The sequence below is a fragment of the Hemitrygon akajei genome, chromosome 8 (assembly GCF_048418815.1).
Source record: "Hemitrygon akajei chromosome 8, sHemAka1.3, whole genome shotgun sequence".
In the NCBI taxonomy this organism is placed as follows: domain Eukaryota; kingdom Metazoa; phylum Chordata; class Chondrichthyes; order Myliobatiformes; family Dasyatidae; genus Hemitrygon; species Hemitrygon akajei.
Window position 1 is genome coordinate 3,478,467 of NC_133131.1, and position 22,528 is coordinate 3,500,994.

Genomic DNA, 22,528 nt, shown 5'->3' on the forward strand with positions numbered 1-22,528 from the left:
AAGTTATGTTGCTGACTTTTTAAAACTCTAGTTAGACCACATCTGAGGTATTGCATACATTTCTGGTTCCCCATTATAGGAAAGATGTTAAGGCTTTGGACAGGGTGTAGAAGAGGTTTACCAGGATGCTGCCTGGATTACAGAACATGTGCTATAATGAGAACATAATATTCCTGTGTTACACTGTTCTACAGAAACATAGAAAACCTACAGCACAATAAAGGCCCTTCGGCCCACAAAATTGTGCCGAACATGTCCCTACCTTGGAAATTACTAGGCTTACCTATAGCCCTCTATTTTACTAAGCTCCATGTAACCATCCAAAAGTCTCTTAAAAGACCCTATCGTATCCACCTTCATCACCATTGCCGGCAGCCCATTCTACACACTCACCACTCGCTGAATAAAAAATTTACCCCTGACATCTCTTCTGTACCTACTTCCAAGCACCTTAAAAATATGCCCTCTCGTGCTAGCCATTTCAGCCCCGGGGAAAAGCCTCTGACTATCCACACGATTAATGCCTCTCATCATCTTATACACCTCTATCAGGTCACCTCTCATCTCCCGTCACTCCAAGGAGAAAAGGCCGAGTTCACTCAACCTATTCTCATAAGGCATGCTCCCCAATCCAGGCAACATACTTGTATGTCTCCTCTACACCCTTTCTATGGCTTCCACATCCTTCCTGTAGTGAGGCGACCTGAACTGAGCACAGTACTCCAAGTGAGGTCTGACCAGGGTCCTATATAGCTGCAACATTACCTCTCGGCTCCTAAATTCAATTCCACCATTGATGAAAGCCAATACTCCGTACACCTTCTTAACCACAGAGTCAACCTGCGCAGCTGCTTTGAGTATCCTACGGACTCAGACCCCAGGATCCCTCTGATCCTCCACACTGCAAAGAGTATTATCATTAATACTATATTCTGCCATCATAGTTGACCTACCAAAATGAACCACCTCACACTTATCTGGGTTGAACTCCATATGCCACTTCTCTGCCCAGTTTTGCATCCTATCAATGTCCCGCTGTAAGCTCTGACAGCCCTCCACACTATCCACGACACCTCCAACCTTCGTGTCATCAGCAAACTTACTAACCCATCCCTCCACTTCCTCATCCAGGTCATTTATAAAAATCACCAAGAATAAGGGTCCCAGAACAGATCCCTGAGGCACTCCACTGGTGACTGACCTCCATGCAGAATATGACCCGTCTACAACCACTCTTTGCCTTCTGTGGGCAAGCCAGTTCTGGATCCACAAAGTAATGTCCACTTGGATCCCATGCCTCCTTACTTTCTCAATAAGACTTGCATGGGGTACCTTATCAAATGCTTTGCTGAAATCCATATACACTATGTCTACTGCTCTTCCTTCATTAATGTGCTTAGTCACATCCTCAAAATTCAATCAGGTTCGTAAGGCAGGTCCTGCCCTTGAAAATGTTCTATGTTCTATGTCTCCTATAATGCACACTTCTAATAAATCACCTGTCATCCTCCTTTGCTCCAAAAAGAAAACCCCTACTTCACTCAACCTATCCTCATAAAACATGCTCTCTAATCCAGGCAGTATCAGATTAATCTCCTCTGCACCCTCCCTAAAGCTTTCCCATCCTTCCTACAAGGAGCAGACTAAAACTGAGCACAATTTTCCAAGAATGATCTAACCAGAGTTTTATATAGACCTGCAACATTACCTCTAGCTCTTGAACTCAATCCCCTGACTAATGTAGGCCAACACACCTTAACCATACTATCAATTTGTGCAGCAACTTTTAAGGGATATATAGATGTGAACCCCAAGATCCCTCTGTTACTCTATACTACCAAGAATCCTATCATTAACCCTGTATTCTGCCATCAAATTTGATCTTCCAAAGTGAATCACTTCACACTTTTCAGATAAAACTCCATCAGTCCAGCTCTGCATGCTTTCAATGTAACCTACAACAAACTTCTACACTGCTACAACTCCACCAGCCTTCATGTCATCTGCAACGTACTAACCCAGCCTTCCACTTTCTCATGCAAATCAAAGGTTGAGCTTGTTGTGGATAGTGTGGAGGCTGTCAGAGGTTACAGCGAAACATCGATAGGATGCAAAACTAGGCAGAGAAGTGGCATATGGAGTTCAACTCATAAGTGTGAAGTGGTTCATTTTGGTAGGTCAAATATGATGGCAGAATATGGTATTAATGATAAGATTCTTGGCAGTGTGGAGGATCAGAGGGATCTTGGGGTTCGAATCCACAGGATGCTCAAAGCAGCTGTGCAGGTTGACTCTGTGGTTAAGAAGGTGTACGGTGTATTGGCCTTCGTCAATCATGGGATTGAGTTTAAGAGCCAAGTGGTAATGTTACAGCTATAGAGGACCTCTGATCGGACCCCACTTGGAGTACTGTGTTCAGTTCTGGTCACCTCACAACAGGAAGGATGTGGAAGCCATAGACAGGGTACAGAGGAGATTTACAAGGATGCCTTACAAGAATAAGTTGAGTGAATTTGGCCTTTTCTCCTTGGAATGATAGAGGATGTCAGGTGACCTGATAAAGGTATATAAGATGATGAGAGGCATTCATTGTGTGGATAGTCAGAGGCTTTTTTCCCAGGGCTGAGAACACAGTTTTAAGGTGCTTGGAAGTAGGGACAGAGAAGATGTCAGGGGTAAGTTTTTTTTCCCCACGCGCAGAGTGGTGAGTGCATGGAATGAGTTGCCAGTGATGGTGGTGGAGGTGGATACGGTAGGACCTTCTAAGAGACTCCTGGATAGGTACATAGAGCTTAGAAAAATTGAGGGCCATGGGTAATCCCAGGTAATTTCTAAGTAAGTACATGTTTGGCACAGCTTTGTGGGCCAAAGAGCCTGGAGAGCTTTTCTATGTTTCTATAAGTCACTGATCCCTGCGGAATACCAGACAGAATACATTCCATTTAGATCCACCTTCTGCCTTCTATGGGCAAATCAACTCTGAATGCACACACCCAAGTTTTTCTGGATTCCATGCCTCCTGACTTTTGGAATGAGCCTACAATGGGGAAACATCAAATCCCTTACTAAAATCCATATATATGGCATCCACTGCTCTGACTTCATCAATGTACTTTGTCACATCCTCGAAGAATTCAATCAGGATTGTAAGGCACAACCTAACCCTAACCCTAAACCCTCACAAAGCCATGCTGATTATCCCTAATCAGACTACTCTTTTCCAAATACTCATAAATCTTGTCTTTAAGAATCATCTCTAATAATTTGCCCACCACTGAATTAAGAATCACAGGTCTATAATTCCCAGGGTTATCCCCACTCCTTTTCTTGAACAAGGGAATAACTTTTACCATATAACCATATAACCATATAACAATCACAGCACGGAAACAGGCCATTCCGGCCCTCCTAGTCCGTGCCGAACTCTTAATCTCACCTAGTCCCACCTACCCGCACTCAGCCCATAACCCTCCACTCCTTTCCTATCCATATACCTATCCAATTTTACCTTAAATGACACAACTGATCTGGCCTCTACTACTTCTACAGGAAGCTCATTCCACACAGCTATCACTCTCTGAGTAAAGAAATACCCCCTCGTGTTTCCCTTAAACTTTTGCCCCCTAACTCTCAAATCATGTCCTCTCGTTTGAATCTCCCCTACTCTCAATGGAAACAGCCTATTTACGTCAACTCTATCTATCCCTCTCAACATTTTAAATACCTCGATCAAATCCCCCCTCAACCTTCTACGCTCCAATGAATAGAGACCTAACTTGTTCAACCTTTCACCCTCCAATCATCTTGTACTGCACCCTTGACCAGTGGGGACACAAAGATCATCAACAAAGGCATAATAATCTCCCCCTCATTTCTTATAATGACCTGAGCTACTTTATATCCCATTTGACCCTGGGAACTTAACTATTTTAATGTTTTTCAAAAGTTCCAGCACTTTGCTTCAGTATTCACATGAGGACTTTAACAAATGTTCTTTCTTTCTTTTTAAATCTTTTTATTAATTTTGAACAAACATAAATGAAACATGAATACAGAGAGTTTATGAGTACATAATTAATAGGTTAAGTATACATTCAAATAGATGATAATCCATATATAATAACCTCCCAAACTCATAGTAATTACGAAAAAAGGAGTAAATAAGAAAAAAAAAACCTAACCAACACAGGCCATTCATTGCATTATGTCAAATATACACAGTAGCGTCAATAACTCCGTACCTCTATCCAAATAATTAAGGATAATAGAAGCAGGGTTTAGGAAAAGTCAGTTTAACTCATATGAAAATGTTGAATAAATGATCTCCAAGTTACTTCAAATTTAACTGAAGGATCAAAGACAACACTTATAATTTTTTCTAAGCTCAAACAAGAGATAGTTTGAGAAAACCACTGAAATATAGTTGGAGGATTAATTTCTTTCCAGTTCAATAGGATAGATCTTCTAGCCATTAATGTAACAAATGCAATCATCCGTCAAGCTGAGGGGGATAAACAACTATTATCCACCATTGGTAAACCAAAAATTGCAGTAATAGGATGCGGTTGCAATTTGATATTCAGAACTGTTGAAATAATACCAAAAATATCTTTCCAATAATTTTGCAAACAAGGCACAAATGTGAGGTCAGCATTGATCAGACTGATATGCAGGAACGTGCTGATGTTAAGAAAGAGGATGTGTAACATCAGGATCGATAAGTCCCTGGGGCTGGACGGCATATACCTAAGTTACTATGCAAGTGAGAGAAGAGATTTCTGCACTGTTAGTTTTGATCTTTGTGTCCTCACTGGCTACAGGAATAGTACCAGAAGATTGGAGAATGACAAATGTTGTTTCTTTCTTTAAGAAAGGGAGCAGGGCTAATGCTGGGAATTATAAACCAATGATTCTTACTGGACATGTCAAGGAAATTTTTAACCTCTCACTGCTATGGGCAGAAGTTCTCACTTGCTTCAAAAAGGCAAGTGCCCAAGAAAAATAATGTGAGCTGCCTTAATGAGTATCACCCAGTAGCACTCACATCCACAGCGGTGAAATGTTTTGAGAGGTTGGTCATGACTAGACTGAACTCCTGCCTCAGCAAGGACCTGGACCCACTGCATATACAAACACCTATGTCAGGATTCTGTTCATCGACGAAAGCTCAGCATTTAACACCATCATTCCCACAATCATGATTGATAAGTTACAGAACCTGGGCCTCTACAGCTCCCTCTGCAATTGGATCCTCAACTAACTGGAAGATCACAATCTGTACAGATTAATGATAACATCTCCTCCTTGCTGATGATCAACACTAGTACACCTCAGGGGTGTGTGCTTAGCCCACTGCTCTACTCTCTCTACACTCATGTCTGTATGGCTAGGCATAGCTTAGATATGATCTATAAAGTTGCTGGTGATACAGCCATTGTTGGTAGAATCTCATATGGTGACGAGGGAGCGCACAGGAGTGAGATATACCAACTAGTGGAGTGGTGTTGCAGCAACAACCTTGCACTCAACATCAGTAAGATGAAACAGCTGATTGTGGACTTACCGAAGGGTAAGACAAAGGAACACATAACAATCCTCACAGAGGGATCAGAAATGTAGAGAGTGAGCAGTTTCAAGATCATGGGTGCCAAGATCTCTGAGGATCTAACCTGGTCCTAACAGTTATGCAGTTGATGCAGTTATAAGTCAAGTCAAGTCATTTTTATTGTCATTTCGACCATAACTGCTATGGTACATAGTAAAAATGAAACAGCGTTTTTCAGGACCATGGTATTACATGACACAGTACAAAAACTAGACTGAACTACGTAAAAAACAACACAGAAAGAAAAAAAAAACAACTACACTAGACTACAGACCTACCCAGGACTGCATAAAGTGCACAAAACAGTGCAGGCATTACAATAAATAATAAACAGGACAATAGGGCAGTAAGGTGTCAGTCCAGGCTCTGGGAATTGAGGAGTCTGATAGCTTGGGGGAAAATACTGTTACATAGTCTGGTTGTGAGAGCCCAAATGCTTCGGTGCCTTTTCCCAGATGGCAGGAGGGAGAAAAATTTGTATGAGGGGTGCGTGGGGTCCTTCATAATGCTGTTTGCTTTGCGGATGCAGCATGTAATGTAAATGTCTGTGATGGCGGGAAGAGAGACCCTGATGATCTTCTCAGCTGACTTCACTATCTGCTGCAGGGTCTTGCAATCTGAGATGGTGTAATTTCCAAACCAGGCAGTGATGCAGCTGCTCAGGATGCTCTCAATACAACCCCTGTAGAATGTGATGAGGATGGAGGTTGGGAAATGGACTTTCCTCAGCCTTCGCAGTAAGTAGAGACGCTGCTGGGCTTTCTTTGCTATGAAGCTGGTGTTGAAGGACCAGGTGAGATTCTCTGCCAGGTGAACACCAAGAAATTTGGTGCTCTTAACGATCCCTACCGAGGAGCCGGTGATGTTTAGTGGGAAGTGGTCACTCCATGCCCTCCCAAAGTCAACAACCATCTCTTTTGTTTTGTTCACGTTCAGAGACAGGTTGTAGGCTCTGCACAAGTCCGTTAGCCACTGCAACTCCTCTCTGTAAGCTGACTCATCATTCTTGCTGATGAGACCCACCACGGTTGTGTCATCGGTGAACTTGATGATATGGTTCGAGCTGTGTGTTGCAGCACAGTCGTGGGTCAGCAGAGTGAACAGCAGTAGACTGAGCACACAGCCCTGGGGGGCCCCTATGCTCAGTGTGATGGTGTTGGAGATGCTGCTTCCGATCTGGACTGACTGAGGTCTCCCAGTCAGGAAGTCTAGGATCCAGTTGCAGAGGGAGGTGTTCAGGCCCAGTAGGCTCAGCTTTCCAATCAGTTTCTGAGGGATGATTGTGTTGAATGTTGAACTGAAGTCTATGAACAGCATCTATGAACGTATGTGTCTTTTTTGTCCGGGTGAGTTAGGGCCAGTTGGAGGGTGATGGCAATGGCGTTGTCTGTTGAGCAGTTGGGACGGTATGCAAACTGCAGGGGGTCCAGTCAGGGGGACAGCAGGGTCTTGATATGCCTCATGACGAGCCTCTCGAAACACTTCATGATGATGGATGTGAGAGCAATGGGACGGTAGTCACTTAGGCAGGACACTGAAGACTCCTTCGGCACGGGGACGATGCTGGCGGCCTTGAAGCACGTTGGAATGGTAGCGCTGCTCAGGGAGATGTTGAAGATGTCAGTGAGAACATCTGCTAGCTAGTCTGCACATCCTCTGAGCACTCTACCAGGAGTGTTGTCTGGTCCAGCAGTCTTCCATGGGTAGACCCTGCACAGGGTTCTTCTCACATCAGTCACGGTGAGACACAGCACCTGGTCATTTGTAGGAGGGGTGGATTTCCTCGCCGCCACATCATTTTCCACCTCAAAACGGGCATAGAAGTTATTCAGTGCATCTGGGAGGGAGGCATCACCCACACAGTCAGGTGATGTTGTCCAGTAATTGGTGAAGTCCTAGATGCCCTTCTACATGTGCTGCGTGTCACCTCTGTCCTGGAAGTGGCTGTGGATTTGCTGGGTGTGTGCACACTTTGCCCCTCTGATGGCCCACAACAGTTTGGCCATTGCTGTTGTTAGGGCTGCCTTGTTGCCTGCTCTGAAGGCGGAGTCATGGGTCCTCAGCAGCGCACGCACCTCCGTGGTCATCCATGGCTTCTGGTTAGCACATATAGTGATGGTCTTGGACAGAGTAACATCATCAATGCACTTGCTGATGTAGCTGGTCACTGATGCTGTGTACTCCTCTAAGTTGGTAAAGAAGGCAAGACAGCAACTATACTTCATTAGGAGTTTGAAGAGATTTGGTATGTCAACAAAAACACTCAAAAACTTCTATAGATGTACCGTGGAGAGCATTCTGACAGACTGCATCACTATCTGGTATGAGGGGGGAGTAGGGGTGTGCTACTGCACAGAACCGAAAGGAGCTGCAGAGGGTCATAAATTTAGTCAGCTCCATCTTGGGTACTAGCTAACAAATGTTACGAAGGATGAACAGTTCTGATGGACAATGGGGTGCAGAGTTGCCCATATTCCCCCCCCCCCTTTTGAGAATCACGAACCATTACTGTTGCTATGCTGCTCATGAGAGAGAGAGATGAAAAGAAAACATGCAAGAACATCTGCTACAGATAAGAGAGGGGAGAGAGCCTTGTTGATTTACTATACTATATCTTCTGCGAGGGTTATTTATCTTCTACCATTTTGCTCATTAACATTCCTCAGTGGACTGCCAGAGTGGGCTGGTTTGATGGACACAGTCATTCAAAATTGATTGATAGCTGAGACCCCATGAGTAGGGATAAAAGTCAGGTCTGGAAAGACACCCTTCAGACACACCAGTGGACACTGATTGAGTGTTGGAACCCACAGGAAAGGTGGGGGCATCGGAGACCGAACAAGGAGAATTGGTCAGTTAAACTCACAGTGTTGCAGCAGGGTCGGTGGGGACTTGTGTGTGTGTCCACTCATGCCAGAGTGATGAGTCCACCACAGAAGAATGGTCTAGCTGAAGGACAAAGGGGTCATAACTGAATGGCCACAAAGATACGCCGGATTAAGAAAGCAAAGGAAGGTTTGGCTGCAGTAGCTGTTACATCTCGCTCGCTCTCTCTCTCTTTCCAACGATTACAACACAACAACCATAACTACCTCAGCACGCATAAACTGAACTGAACTTTATACTTTTCTATGACAATTTATTTACCCCTAGACATTGATAGAGCTTGTTTATTATTGCTTATTATTATTCCTACACTTTTAGGTTTATTATTACTAACTTGTGTTATCTATATATTTGTATTATTGGTATTGATTTGCTTATTTTACTAATAAACACTTTTGAATACAGTACCACCAGACTCCAACAGATTCTTCTTTCTCTGCTGTTTAGACACCCAGTTACGGGGTACGTAACAAATAGAACTCAGGACATCTTCAAGGAGCAGTGTCTCAGAAAGGTAGCATCCAATTAAGGACCCCCAGCCCCCAGGGCATGTGCTTTTGTCACTGTTACCATCAGGTAGGAGGTACAGAAGCCTGAAGGCACACACTCAGCAATTCAGGAGCAGCTTCTTCCCTCTCTGCCATCCAATTCCTAAATGGACATTGAACCTATGAACACTACCTCACTTTTTTAATGTATATTATTTCTGTTTTTGCACAGTTTTTAATCTATTCAATACAAGAGGGGTGATTGATAAGTTCATGGCCTAAGGTAGAAGGAGTCAATTTTGGAAAACCTAGCACATTTATTTTTCAACATAGTCCACTCCTACATTTACACACTTAGTCCAGCAGTCGTGGAGCATACAAATCTTGGACCTCCAGAAAGTGTCAACAGTAGGGGTGATTGATAAGTTCGTGGCCTAAGGTAGAAGGAGATGATTTATTAATTTCAATCTGCATAATCACTCAGAGGGTTGAACTGCATGTGCATGTAACGAGAGCTGTATAACTCACCTCCTTCTACTCTAGGCCACAAACTTATCAATCACCCATGCTGTGGACACTTTCTGGAGGTCCAAGATCCGTATGCTCCATGGCCACTGGACTAAGTGTGTAAATGTAGGAGGGGACTATGTCGAAAAATAAATGTGCTAGGTTTTCTAAAATGGACTCCTTCTACCTTAGGCCACAAACTTATCAATTACCCCTCGTACATATACTGTAACACCCACAAAATGCTGGTGGAATGCAGCAGGCCAGGCAGCATCTCTAGGAAGAAGTACAGTCGACATTTTGGGCCGAGACCCTTCGTCAGGACTAACTGAAAGAAAAGATAGTAAGAGATTTGAAAGTGGAAGGGGGAGGGGGAGATCCGAAATGATAGGAGAAGATAGGAAGGGGAGGGATGAAGCTAATAGCTGGAAAGTTGATTAGCAAAAGGGATACAGAGCTGGAGAAGGGAAAGGATCATGGGACGGGAGGCTGAGGGAGAAAGAAAGGGGGAGGGGAGCACCAGAGGGAGATGGAGAGCAGGCAAGGTGTGGTTGTGAGAGGGACAGAGAGAGAAAAAAGGAAAAAATGATAGATAGATAGATAGATAGATAGATAAATAAATAAGGGAGGGATAGGGTAAGAAGGGGAGGAGGGGCATTAATGGAAGTTAGAGAAATCAATGTTCATGCCATCAGGTTGAAGGCTTCCTAGACGGAATATAAGCTGTTGTTCCTCCAGTCTGAGTGTGGCTTCATCTTGACAGTAGAGGAGGCCATGGACAGACATATCAGAATGGGAATGGGACGTGAAATTAAAATGTGTGGCCACTGGGAGATCCTTTGACATATCAGAATGGGAATGGGACATTTGACATATCAAAGGAATCATAGGTTCGATTTTATCATTTTTTAAAAATTGGATAGGTATATGGACAGGAAAGGAATGGAGGGTTATGGGCTGAGTGCAGGTAGGTGGGACTAGGTGAGAGTAAGCGCTGGGCACGGACTAGATGGGCTAAGATGGCCTGTTTCCGTGTTGTAATTGTTATATGGTTATATCAGAATGGGAATGGGACATTTGACACATCAGAATGGGAATGGGACGCTTATCCATGGCCTCCTCTATGGGTGTGTCTTATGAGGAAAGATTGAGCAAGTTAGGGTTTTTCTCTTTTGTAATAAAGGATGATGAGATGAGAGTACCTGTCTTCCAGTCAAACAATGACTAATAAGAAAGGACATACTTTTAAGGTGATAGAAGGAAAATATAGGGAGGATATCAGAGGTAGAGCTTTTTATTTTAAAAAAAACAGTGTAGTAAGTGCATGGAACACACTGCCAAGTGTGGTGGTTGAGGCAGATATATTAGGGACAACTAAGATACTGTTAGATAGGGACATGGATGAAAGAAAACTAGAAGGCTCTGTGGGAGGGAAGGACTAGATTGATCTTGGAGTAAATTAAGAAGTCAGCAAACATTGTGGGCTGAAGGCACTGTACTGTTCTGTGTTCTGTAACAAGTTACTGTTTCTGAAATTGACTTTTTTTGGATGGAACTAGTTGACTTCTTTGCTTCTCAAGGATGTCCTCAATGGTGGGGAGGATAATGCTCATGATGGAGCTGGCAGAGTTTACAACTCTCTGCAGCTTTTTCTGATCCCGTGCATTAGAACCTCCATAGCGGCGGTTCCGGAGACGTCATCATCGAGAATGGCAGCTTAAGTCACAAGCTCCTCCAGAAAAACGTGTATTAAGCCCCGTTATCTCATCAAATATAATATTTTTCGAAAAATATTTGAACTGAAAAGAGGGGCAAGAATGGGGAGAAGAAATGGAAATAAAAAAAGCAACACTGCAGAGCCTGCATCCAAGAGGAGTGCAGCGAGCGACTCTCCAACCCGACCGCGTGCGAGTGAGGCGGCTGCTGGGCCTCATTCAGGCGAAGTGGCGAATATCTTCGAAATCCTGAAAGAAATAATGGAGGTCCAGAAAGAAATAAAGCAGCAGCTCCATGATATTAAGGCAGAGCTCGCCAGCGTTAATCAAAAAATAGTGGTGGCAGAGACTCGAATTGAGAAGGTGGAAGATCGCGTTCAAAACGTTGAACGGATACTGAGCAAGACAATAAAAATAATACATCACCAAGAAGGTAAACTGTTTGACCTGGAGGGAAGATCACGGCGGAAAAATATCAGAATCTATAACGTTCCCGAAGGAGCAGAGGGCTCGTCTATGACGGAGTTTGTCGAAAAGTTACTGCGGGACGCACTGGATCTTCCCTCGGTTATGGAGCTGGAAGTCGAGAGAGCCCACCGCGCGTTCGTTCTGAAACCTACCCAGGATAGAAAGCCACGTTCAATAATAATTAAATTCCTGTGGTACAGCACCAAGGCGCAGATTCTACAAAGAGCCTGGGGTAAGAAGAGAGTGTTTTACGACGATAAATTAATATATTTCGACCAAGATTACCCCCCACGGTCCTGCAGAAATGCAAAGAATACTCTGAAGTAAAGCGAGTACTAAAGCAAAACAAGATTAGATTTCAAACTCCGTACCCTGCTAAACTTCGAGTGTTTTATGACAACAGGACGCGGTTGTACCAGACGGTGGAAGAGGCGACTACAGACATGAAGGCCAGAGGGTTGCCCGTTAGCGTCACCAAAACGAGGGAAAGACTGACTGAGGAATTATCCCGCTCCGCTTGGGAAATAGTGCGAGAATCGAGAAGGCAGAAGACGGGAGGAGGCCGAGGGAAATATATCAGGAAGAGACCAGGAGTTTCCCAAAGACAGTCCTCACCCCCTTCAGAAGAGCCATAAGGTTTGGCTAACTTTAAAAATGTTGAGAAGCTAAACGGAAGCAAAAGTACACTGTGATATACCTATCTCGAGAAATATTTATTATAATGTGGATTTTATATTACTTAGTTGTTATTCTTTATTCTCTCACTTACTTCTTTTTCCCCACCAAAATGAGAATATATATATGTGTATGTAATGTGTGTGTGTATGTGTATGTATGTGTGTGTATATATATATATATATATATATATATGTATATGTGTGTGTATGTATGTATATATATAGGAGGAGTACACAGGGAAATCTTTTCTGTGTAATGGATTTGTTCACTGACTTTTATGAATACTGCATTGGGGGCCCTCAACTCACAAGTAGGAGGGGTTATCCCCCACAGCTAGACATTTCCTCTAGCTCAACGCAGGGTCATCTACTAGAGACCTCAGCCTTGGAATCACAGGTTCATTACCATTTTTGTTGTTATTTGCGTTTCTTGGTTCTTATTTGTTCAGGGAATAGATCGATTAAGTTTTATTCTAATTTCAATGGTACATTGACAAATAAATACAGATGGCTAAGGACAAGGTAAAATTCATTTCTTTTAATGTCAATGGGCTATTAAATCCAATCAAACATAAGAGAATTTTATCCAATTTAGAACAATTCGATTCATACTGGAAAAAATGGTTTAACTACATAATGCCTCATAGGCCTGATTTTATTCTCACAAATCAATGAATCTGTTGTAAAAAAAAAATCACTCCCTACTTGTACATAATTCTTTCCTTTTGTTTGTTTTTTCTTTCCACTCTTTTCTATGAGTGTATACCTCAGATAAATACTTGGTGGAGATTTGTGATATATATGATTATATGATATATATGTACAATGTCTGAAATACATCTTATGGAAATGTTTGTTTGATGATGAACTTCAATAAAAAAATAAATTACAAAAAAAAAGAACCTCCATAGCAGTCAGTAATGCAGCCAGCCCTAATGATCTCCACGATGTATATATAGAAATTTGCTGGAGTACTTGGTGACATATCAAATCTCCTCAAACTCCTAATGAAATATAGTCACAGACATACTTTCTTTGGCTATATTTCTGTCCAATATAGTGCAAGAACAAGTGGTTAACTCATTTTACAATACTGTATAATTTTAACTGCCTCACATAGAAGTTCTGTTAGGGTACTGTGTTTCTACCAAAGACAACTAACCCACTGCTTATTTTACAGGTTACGATGGATAACCCTTACAATGCTAAAATAAACCTAATCATATCAATCCCAATTAAAGTACGGGGTCAAGAAATTCTCAAGCTGCATCAGGTAATGTTAATTTTAAATTTAATGTAATTAAATCACTATTAGCAAATAATAAAAAATTCTATTTAAGATGTCTGGACAAAGAAGGAGGCATATGTTAGTTAAAGAGCATAAGGAATGTTGGACCACACTTGCGGAAAATTAGGAGGGCTAAAAGGGACCATGAGATATTCCTGTAAAATAAAGTGAATGAGAGTCCTAAAATATTCTATAGTTATACTAAGAGCTAAGGAAGATGCTAGGGAAAGAGCAGACCTCCTTAGGAATCAATGTGGTAATTTATATGTTGGTTTTTGGGAAATCTTAAATGAATACTTCTCCTCTGTGTTGGTTGAGGAATTGAGTTCAAAAGTCAAAAACAGAAACTGTGAGCACACACAAAGACTCAAATACTTGCACTAATGGCACTTTGTGCATTACTGTGACATTCTGGTGCTGCTGTAACTTATTTTATTTTAGCTACTTATCTATTTAATACCGCCTTTCTATTACTGTCTTGTTTTTATCTACCGCTTTGTTTGATTGACTGAGAGGAAGCCAAACAGTTTCATTGTACCTATGTATAATGACAATAAAGATCATTCAATTCAATTCAATTCAATTCAATTCAAAGGGCTCTGAGGCAGACAGATACTGTCATTGTGCAGGAAATGGAAGGCTGTGAACATCGTATAGGTAAAAGGGGTTAATTTAGCATCACTTCATAGAATATAAGAGCAGGGAAGTGTTTCTTCAACTATAAAATGTTGGTTAGGCTACAGCTGGAATATTTGTGCATTACTTAGAGGGCTATGGGTAACCCAAAGTAATTTCTAAAGTAAGTACATGTTCGGCATAGCATTGTGGGCTGAAGGGCCTGTATTATGTTGTAGGTTTTTCTATGTTTCTTTTTATGTTTCTTATCACCAGACTACAGGAAAGATATGAAGGACTGGAGACAATGCAGAGGGGATGGATGATATGGAGCATTTCAGTCAGAAGGAGATTAATGAGGTTGGGTTTGTTTTCCTTGGAATGGAGGAAGCTAGGCAAGAGGCTGTAATAGAAGTATTAAGGGAGATTAAAGGAATATTAAGGATTAAAAGAATATTAAGGGAGAGGAGGTGTTGGAGTTGTTAAAATACATTAGGACGGATAAGTCCCCGGGGCTTGACGGAATATTCCCCAGGCTGCTCCACGAGGCAAGGGAAGAGATTGCTGAACCTCTGGCTAGGATCTTTATGTCCTCGTTGTCCACGGAAATGGTACCAGAGGACTGGAGGGAGGCGAATGTTGTCCCCTTGTTCAAAAAAGGTAGTAGGGATAGTCCAGGTAATTATAGACCAGTGAGCCTTACGTCTGTGGTGGGAAAGCTGTGGGAAAACATTCTTAGAGATAGAATCTATGGGCATTTAGAGAATCAAGGTCTGATCAGGGACAGTTAGCATGGCTTTGTGAAGGGCAGATCATGCCTAACAAGCCTGATAGAGTTCTTTGAGGAGGTGTCCAGGCATATAGATGAGGGTAGAGCAGTGGATGTGATCTACATGGATTTTAGTAAGGCATTTGACAAGGTTCCACATGGTAGGCTTATTCAGAAAGTCAGAAGGCATGGGATCCAGGGAAGTTTGGCAAGGTGGATTCAGAATTGGCTTGCCTGCAGAAGGCAGAGGGTTGTGGTGGAGGGAGTACATTCAGATTGGAGGGTTGTGACTAGTGGTGTCCCACAAGGATCTGTTCTGGGACCTCTACTTCTTGTGATTTTTATTAACGACCTGGATGTGGGGGTAGAAGGGTGGGTTGGCAAGTTTGCAGATGACACAAAGGTTGGTGGTGTTGTAGATAGTGTAAAGGATTGTCGAAGATTGCAGAGAGACATTGATAGGATGCAGAAGTGGGCTGAGAAGTGGCAGATGGAGTTCAACCCGGAGAAGTGTGAGGTGGTACACTTTAGAAGGACAAACTCCAAGGCAGAGTACAAAGTAAATGGCAGGATACTTGGTAGTGTGGAGGAGCAGAGGGATCTGGGGGTACATGTCCACAGATCCCTGAAAGTTGCCTCACAGGTAGATAGGGTAGTTAAGAAAGCTTATGGGGTGTTAGCTTTCATAAGTCGAGGGTTAGAGTTTAAGAGATGCGATGTAATGATGCAGCTCTATAAAACTCTAGTTAGGCCACACTTGGAGTACTGTGTCCATTTCTGGTCGCCTCACTATAGGAAGGATGTGGAAGCATTGGAAAGGATACAGAGGAGATTTACCAGGATGCTACCTGGTTTAGAGAGTAAGGATTATGATCAGAGATTAAGGGAACTAGGGCTTTACTCTTTGGAGAGGAGGAGGATGAGAGGAGACATGATAGACGTGTACAAGATATTAAGAGGAATAGACAGAGTGGACAGCCAGCACCTCTTCCCCAGGGCACCACTGCTCAGTACAAGAGGACATGTCTTTAAGGTAAGGGGAGGGAAGTTCAAGGGGGATATTAGAGGAAGGTTTTTCACTCAGAGAGTGGTTGGTGTGTGAAATACACTGCCTGAGTCAGTGGTGGAGGCAGATACACTAGTGAAGTTTAAGAGACTACTAGACAGGTATATGGAGGAATTTAAGGTGGGAGAGTTATATGGGAGGCAGGGTTTGAAGGTCGGCACAACATTGTGGGCCGAAGGGCCTGTGATGTGCTGTACTATTCTATGTTCTAAGTATACTAAATTTTAAGAATTATAGACAGCATGAAAGCTTTCTTCTTGGAAGTAGTATTTAAAAGCAGAGTGTGCAGGTTTAATAAATCTTGATAAGGACAACTGATATGATGTATGAACACTTTAACTAAAGTTTAGTGCCACTCAGTCTCAGTTAGTACTCTTACTTAAAATATACAGGCATTCTGTTCACCTGGCAGACTCCCAATGGCCTACATTTAAACCTCTATCCATGCTGCTTCATACATTCAATCCCAAAAGCAACTAGACGAGAATACAGATACTATTTATTGAATGAACTGGCCAGGCTCACTTTGTAGGGTCACAGTCTTCTCAAATCACCAAAGTCAAGATCCTTCCTTTGACCAGCAGCCAATGCAGACATCAGAAGTTTGGAGAGGAGGGAACTTCAATCAGGTGCACCGCCCAAGAATAAAAGGCAGAAGTGGTTTGAAGCAGTGTATTAGAGTTTTGGCCAGTGGCCAATCAGCATTTAGGATTAATAAAAGCAAATTAGAGGAAGGCAAGGGCAAGCACAGCAGCTGTTGTCTGAGTAAACATAGTCAGAGTGAGGATCTTAAGGCTTTAGCTCTTTAGAGTTTCATGCAGGGAAGATCAAGCTTTTTCCTTCTCTTTATATCTGTTCAGCTGAGTAGAGATGACTAGCAGGATAGTGCAATGCTTCTCTTGTGGGATCCGGGAAGGCAGGGAAGCCTCCACTACAACTGTGAGAAGTGCATCCAGCTGCAGCTTCTGAAAAAGCCACATTAAGGAGTTGGAGCTGGAACTGGGTGAACTCCGGATCATTCGGGAGGCTAAAGGGGTGATGGATAGGTATAGTATGGAAGAGGAAAGGGGTTAACAAGTCAAAAAAGGATTACCCCTGTGGCCATCCCCCTCAACAACAGATATATCACTTTGGATACTGTTGGGGGGGGGAGGGGATGACCTAACAGAGGAAAATCACAGTGGTTGGGTCTCTAGCACTGAGACTGCTTCTGTGACTCAGAAGGGAAGGGGGGAAGAAAAGGCAACTGTGGTGATAGGGGATTCATTAGGGGAATGGACAGAAGGTTTTATGGGTGAGAATGAGATTCCTGGATGGTACGTTGCCTCCGGGTGCCAAGGTCCAGGATATCTCAGATCAAGTCCTCAGCATTCTTAAGTGGGAGGGTGAACATCCAGAACTCATGGCCCAAGTAGGTATGAGAGATGAGAGATAAGGAGTGGTGTAGGAGGGAGGGCATAAGATTTTTGGGTCATTGATCTCTCTTCCAGGGAAGTTGGGACCTGTACAGAAGGGATGGTTTACACCTGAACTGGAGGGGAACTACTATCTTAGCATGAAGGTTTATTAATGCTGCACGGTGGTGTTTAAACTAGAGTTGTAGGGTTATAGGAACCAGAATGCCAGAACAATTAGTGGAGAGGTTGTGGAGGCAGATGTTGGTAAGACCTCAGACAAAGATAGGAATCAAAAGGTTGAGCATGGTGGGAGGAAATCAAAAAGGGCAAATACAAGTCTAAAGGTGTTATATCTGAATGCACGCAGTGTACAAAACAAGGTAGATGAATTTGCAGCACAGTTTTAGATTGGCAAGTATGATGTTTTAGGCATTACGGAATCATGAATGAAAGATTACAGCTAGGAGCTTAATATACAAGGGTATACATTTTATAGGATAGACAGGAAGGCAGAAGGGGTGACATTGCTCGGTTGGTAAAAAATGAAATCAAATCATGAGAAATAAGTGATATAGATTCAGAAGGTGTTGAACCATTGTGGATAAAGCTAAGGAACTGCAAAGGGAAAAAGATCCTGATGGGAGTTGTATACAGACCCTCAAACAGTAAAAGGATGTTGCTTACAGATTACAATGGGAGATAGAAAATGCATGCCAAAAGAGCAATGTTACAATAATCTTGGGGGTCTTCAATATGTAGGTTGATTGGGAAAATCAGATTGGTGCTGGTTTACAGGAGGGGGGATTTCTAGAGTGCCTGTGAGATGGCTTTTTAGAGCAGCTCATGGTTGAGCCCACGAGAGGATCGGCTATTCTGGATTGGGTGTTGTGCAAGGAACCAGAATTGATTAGAGAGCTTAAGGTAAAAAAAAACCCTTAGGGGAGAGTGATCACAATATGATCATATTCACCCTGATATTTGAGAAGGATAAGCTGCAGTCAGATGTACCAGTATCAGTATTACAGTGGAGTAAAGGGAATTGCAGAGGCTTGAGAGAGGAGTTGGCAGGGTCGAAAGCAGAGCAGCAATGGCTGGAATTTCTGGAAGCAATTTGGAAGGCACAACATATATAAATCCCAAAGAGAAAGAAGTATTCTAAAGGAAAGATGACACAACCATGGCTAACAAAAGAAGTCAAAGCCAACTTAAAAGCTAAATAGAGGGCCTGTAATAGAGCAAAAATTGTAGCCTATAAAACCAACAGAAAGGCACCTAATAAGTCATTAAGGTAAAGATGCAATATGAAATTTAATAAAGCCAATAATATTAAAAGAGATACCAAAAGTTTCTTCAGATATATAAAGAGAAAGCCTTGCTTGACAAATCAGTTGGAATTCTTTGAAGAAGTGACAAACAGGGTAGATGAAGGAGAAAAGTTGATGTTGTGTACTTGAATTTTCAGAAGGCCTTTGACAAGGTGCCACACATGAGGCTGCTTAACAAGCTACAAGCCCATGATGTTACAGGAAAGATTATAGCATGAATAAAGCAGTGGCTGATTGGCAGGAGGCAAAGAGTGGGAATAAAAAGCCTTTTCTGGCTGGCTGCTGGTGACTAGTGGTGTTCACAGGAGTCTGTGTTGGGACCGATTATTTTTTACGTCATATGTCAATGATTAGAATGTTGGAATTCAAGTCAAGTCAAGTCACTTTTATTGTCATTTCGACCATATCTGCTGGTACAGTACATAGTAAAAATGGGACTACATTTTTCAGGACCATGGTGTTTCATGACACAGTCTACATGACACGTAGACTGAACTATGTAAAAAAAAAACAACACAGAGAAAGCTACACTAGACTACAGCCATGACTACAGACTAGACTGGCCTTGTTGCAAAGTTTGCAGACGATATGAAAATAGCCGGAGGGGCAGGTAGTTTTGATGAAATACAGAGGCTACAGAAGGACAGACAGATTAGACATAATTTCAAATGCCACTCTGCTCATTAAGAAGGGAGGAAGTTAAAAAAAAAGAAAATCATAGGCCAGTTAGCCTAACCCTAGTGTTTGGGAAAGTGTTGGAACCTGTTATTAAGGATGAGGTTTTGAGGTACTTGGAGACTAATGATAAAATAAGCCAAAGTCAACATGGTTTCTGTCAAGGGAAATCTTGCCTGACAAATTTGTTGAAAGTCTTTGAGGAAGTAACAAGCAGGGTGGACAAAGGAGAGATAATGGCTGTCATTTACTTGGATTTTCAGAAGACATTTGATAAGAAACCATATATGAGGCTGCTTAAAATAAAATCCCATGGTATTACAGGAAAGATACTGGCGTGGATAGAAGAATGGCTGACATGGAAGGAGACAGAAAGTGAATTAAAGGGGGCCTTTTCTGGTTGGCTGCCAGAAACTAGTGGTGTTCCTCAGGGATCAGTATTGGGACCACTACTTTTCATATTGTTTGTCAGTGATTTGGATAATGGAATTGATGGCTTTGTGGCAAAACATGCGGATGATATGAAGATAGGTGGAGGGGTAGGTAGTACTGAGGAAGCAATGCTATTGCAGCAGGACTTGGACAAATTGGAAGAATGGGCAAAAATGTGTTGGGAAATGGTAAAAGGAACAGAAGTGCAGACTATTAACTAAATGGGGAGAAAACTCAAACATCAGAGGTACAAAGGGACTTGGGAGTCCTTGTGCAAGACTCCCAGAAGGTTAATTTACAGGTTGAAAATGTGGTAAAGAAGGCAAATGCAATGTTGGCATTTATTTCAAGGGGAATAGAACATAAAAACAAGGAGATAATGCTGAGCCTTTATAAGACACTAGTCAGGCCGCATGGAGTATGTCAACAGTTTTGGGTCCCATATCTCAGAAAGGATGTGTTGTCATTGGAGAGAGTCCAGAGGAGATTCATGAGGATGATTCCAGGAATGAAGGGGTTAACAGACGAGGAGCATTTGGCAGCTTTGGCCCTATACTCACTAGAATTTAGAAAAACACAGGAGGATCTTATTGAAACCTACTAAATGTTGAAAGGACTAGATAGGGTAGATGTGGAGAGGATGTTTCCTATGGTGGGGGTGTCCAGAACTAGAGGGTACAGCCTCAAAATTGAGGGACAATCCTTTAGCTTAGAGGTAAGGAAAATTTTTTTTATAGCCAGAGAGTAGTGAATATGTGTAATGCTCTGCAACAGACAGCTGTGGAGGTCTATACTGTGGGTATATTTAAAGTGAAAATTGACAGTTTACTGATTGGTCACGACATCAAAGGTTATGGTGAAAAGGCAGGTGTATGGGGTTGAGTGGGATCCGGGATCAGCCATGATGGAATGGCAGAGCAGACTCAATGAGCTGAATGGCGTAATTCTGCTTCCATGTCTTTTGGTCTTATTAGGAGAATGGGCAAAGAAATGGCAGATATAATACAGTGCTGAAACACGTATGGTCATGACTTTGGTAGAAGTTAAAGGGGTGACTATTTTCTAAATGGAGAGAAAATACAAAAAAAAACTGAGAAGCAAAGCTACTTTGGAGTCCTTGTGCAGGATTCGCTGAAGGTTAATTTGCAGGTGGAACTGGTGGTGAGGAAGGCAAATGCAATATTAGCATTCATTTCAAGAGGACTAAAATATAAAAGCAAAGATGTAATGATGAAACTTTATAAAACATCGCTGAGGCCTCACTTGGAGTACTGTGAGCAGTTTTGGGCATGTTATCTTAGAAAGGATGTGATAAAACTGGAGAGGGTTCAAAGGAGGTTCAAGAAAATGATTCCCAGATTGAATGAAGAGTGTCTGATGGCTCTGGGCCTGTATTCAGTAGAATTCAGAAGAAGGGGCAATCTCATTGAAACCTATGGTGAAAGGCCTTGATAGAGTGAATGTGAAGAAGATGTTTCCTATGGTGGGAGAGTCTAAGACCAGGGAACACAGCCTCAGAATAAAGCAGCATCTTTTAGAATTGAGATGAGAAGGAATTTCATTAGCCAGAGGATGTAGAATCAGTGGAATTCTCTGTGGAAGCCAAATCGTTATGTATATTTAAGGTAGAGGTTGATAGATTCAGGCCTTTGACAGATTCTTGATTAGTCAGGGCATGAAGGGATACGGGGAGCAGGCAGGAGATCGAGGCTGAGAGGAAAATTGGATCAGCTAGGACGAAATGGTGGAGAAGACTCGATCAACCAAATTCTGCTCACATATGTTCTGGTCTTATGGTGTGTGATAGTTATGCTCGGGTTATTGCAGCCTGGATTTGATATTTTTTTAAAATATGTATTTTACACCAAACATTTAGAATATTGAGCTCCTTAAGCACAAACTCAGCTAATAAGTCTAAATAGGAGTGTGGAATTCATTGCTCCAGACAGTTTTCTCAGATAGGTCTCATAACCTAGTCTTTGAACATAGGCATTTCATTGTTTTCACCTGCAACACTAGTTTGTTCTTATTATGGTAAATATGAACTATTCAGATTTTCTCAGACCTTTGATAGTATGGGAGATGTTTCCTGCTTTCTTAACTCTGAAAAGATTACATAGAAACATAGAAAACCTACAGCATAATACAGGCCCTTCAGCTCATAAAACTGTGCTGAACATGTCCCTACCTTAGAAATTACCTAGGGTTACCCATAGCCCTCCATTTTTCTGAGCTCCATGTACCTGTCCAGGAGTCTCTTAAAAGACCCCATCGTATCCGCCTTTACTACTGTCACCAGCAGCCCATTTCATGCGCTCACCACTTTCCGCATTAAAAAAAAACTTACCCCTGACATCTTCTCTGTACCTACTTCCAAGCCCCTTAAAATGTGCCCTCTCACGCTAGCCATTCCAACCCTGGGAGAAAGTCTGACTATCCACACAATCAATGCCTCTCATCATCTTATACAACTCAATCAGATCACCTCTCATCCTCCGTCGCTCCAAGGAAGAAGGCTGAGTTCACTTAGCCTATTCTCATAAGGGATGCTCCAGGCAACATCCTTGTAAACGCAAACACGAGGAAATCTGCAGATGCTGGAAATTCAAGCAACA

General features: G+C 42.3%; 1 protein-coding gene across 1 annotated transcript in view; it reads left to right on the top strand.

Moving 5' to 3' along the window:
• The window catches only part of LOC140731558 (integrin alpha-E-like), a 319,805-nt gene that overhangs the window by 251,991 nt on the left and 45,286 nt on the right, over positions 1-22,528 (top strand). Inside the window, exon 26 of the mRNA XM_073053069.1 lies at positions 13,527-13,619. Coding sequence (XP_072909170.1) covers positions 13,527-13,619 — 93 coding nt within the window. The remainder of the gene's footprint in view (positions 1-13,526; positions 13,620-22,528) is intronic.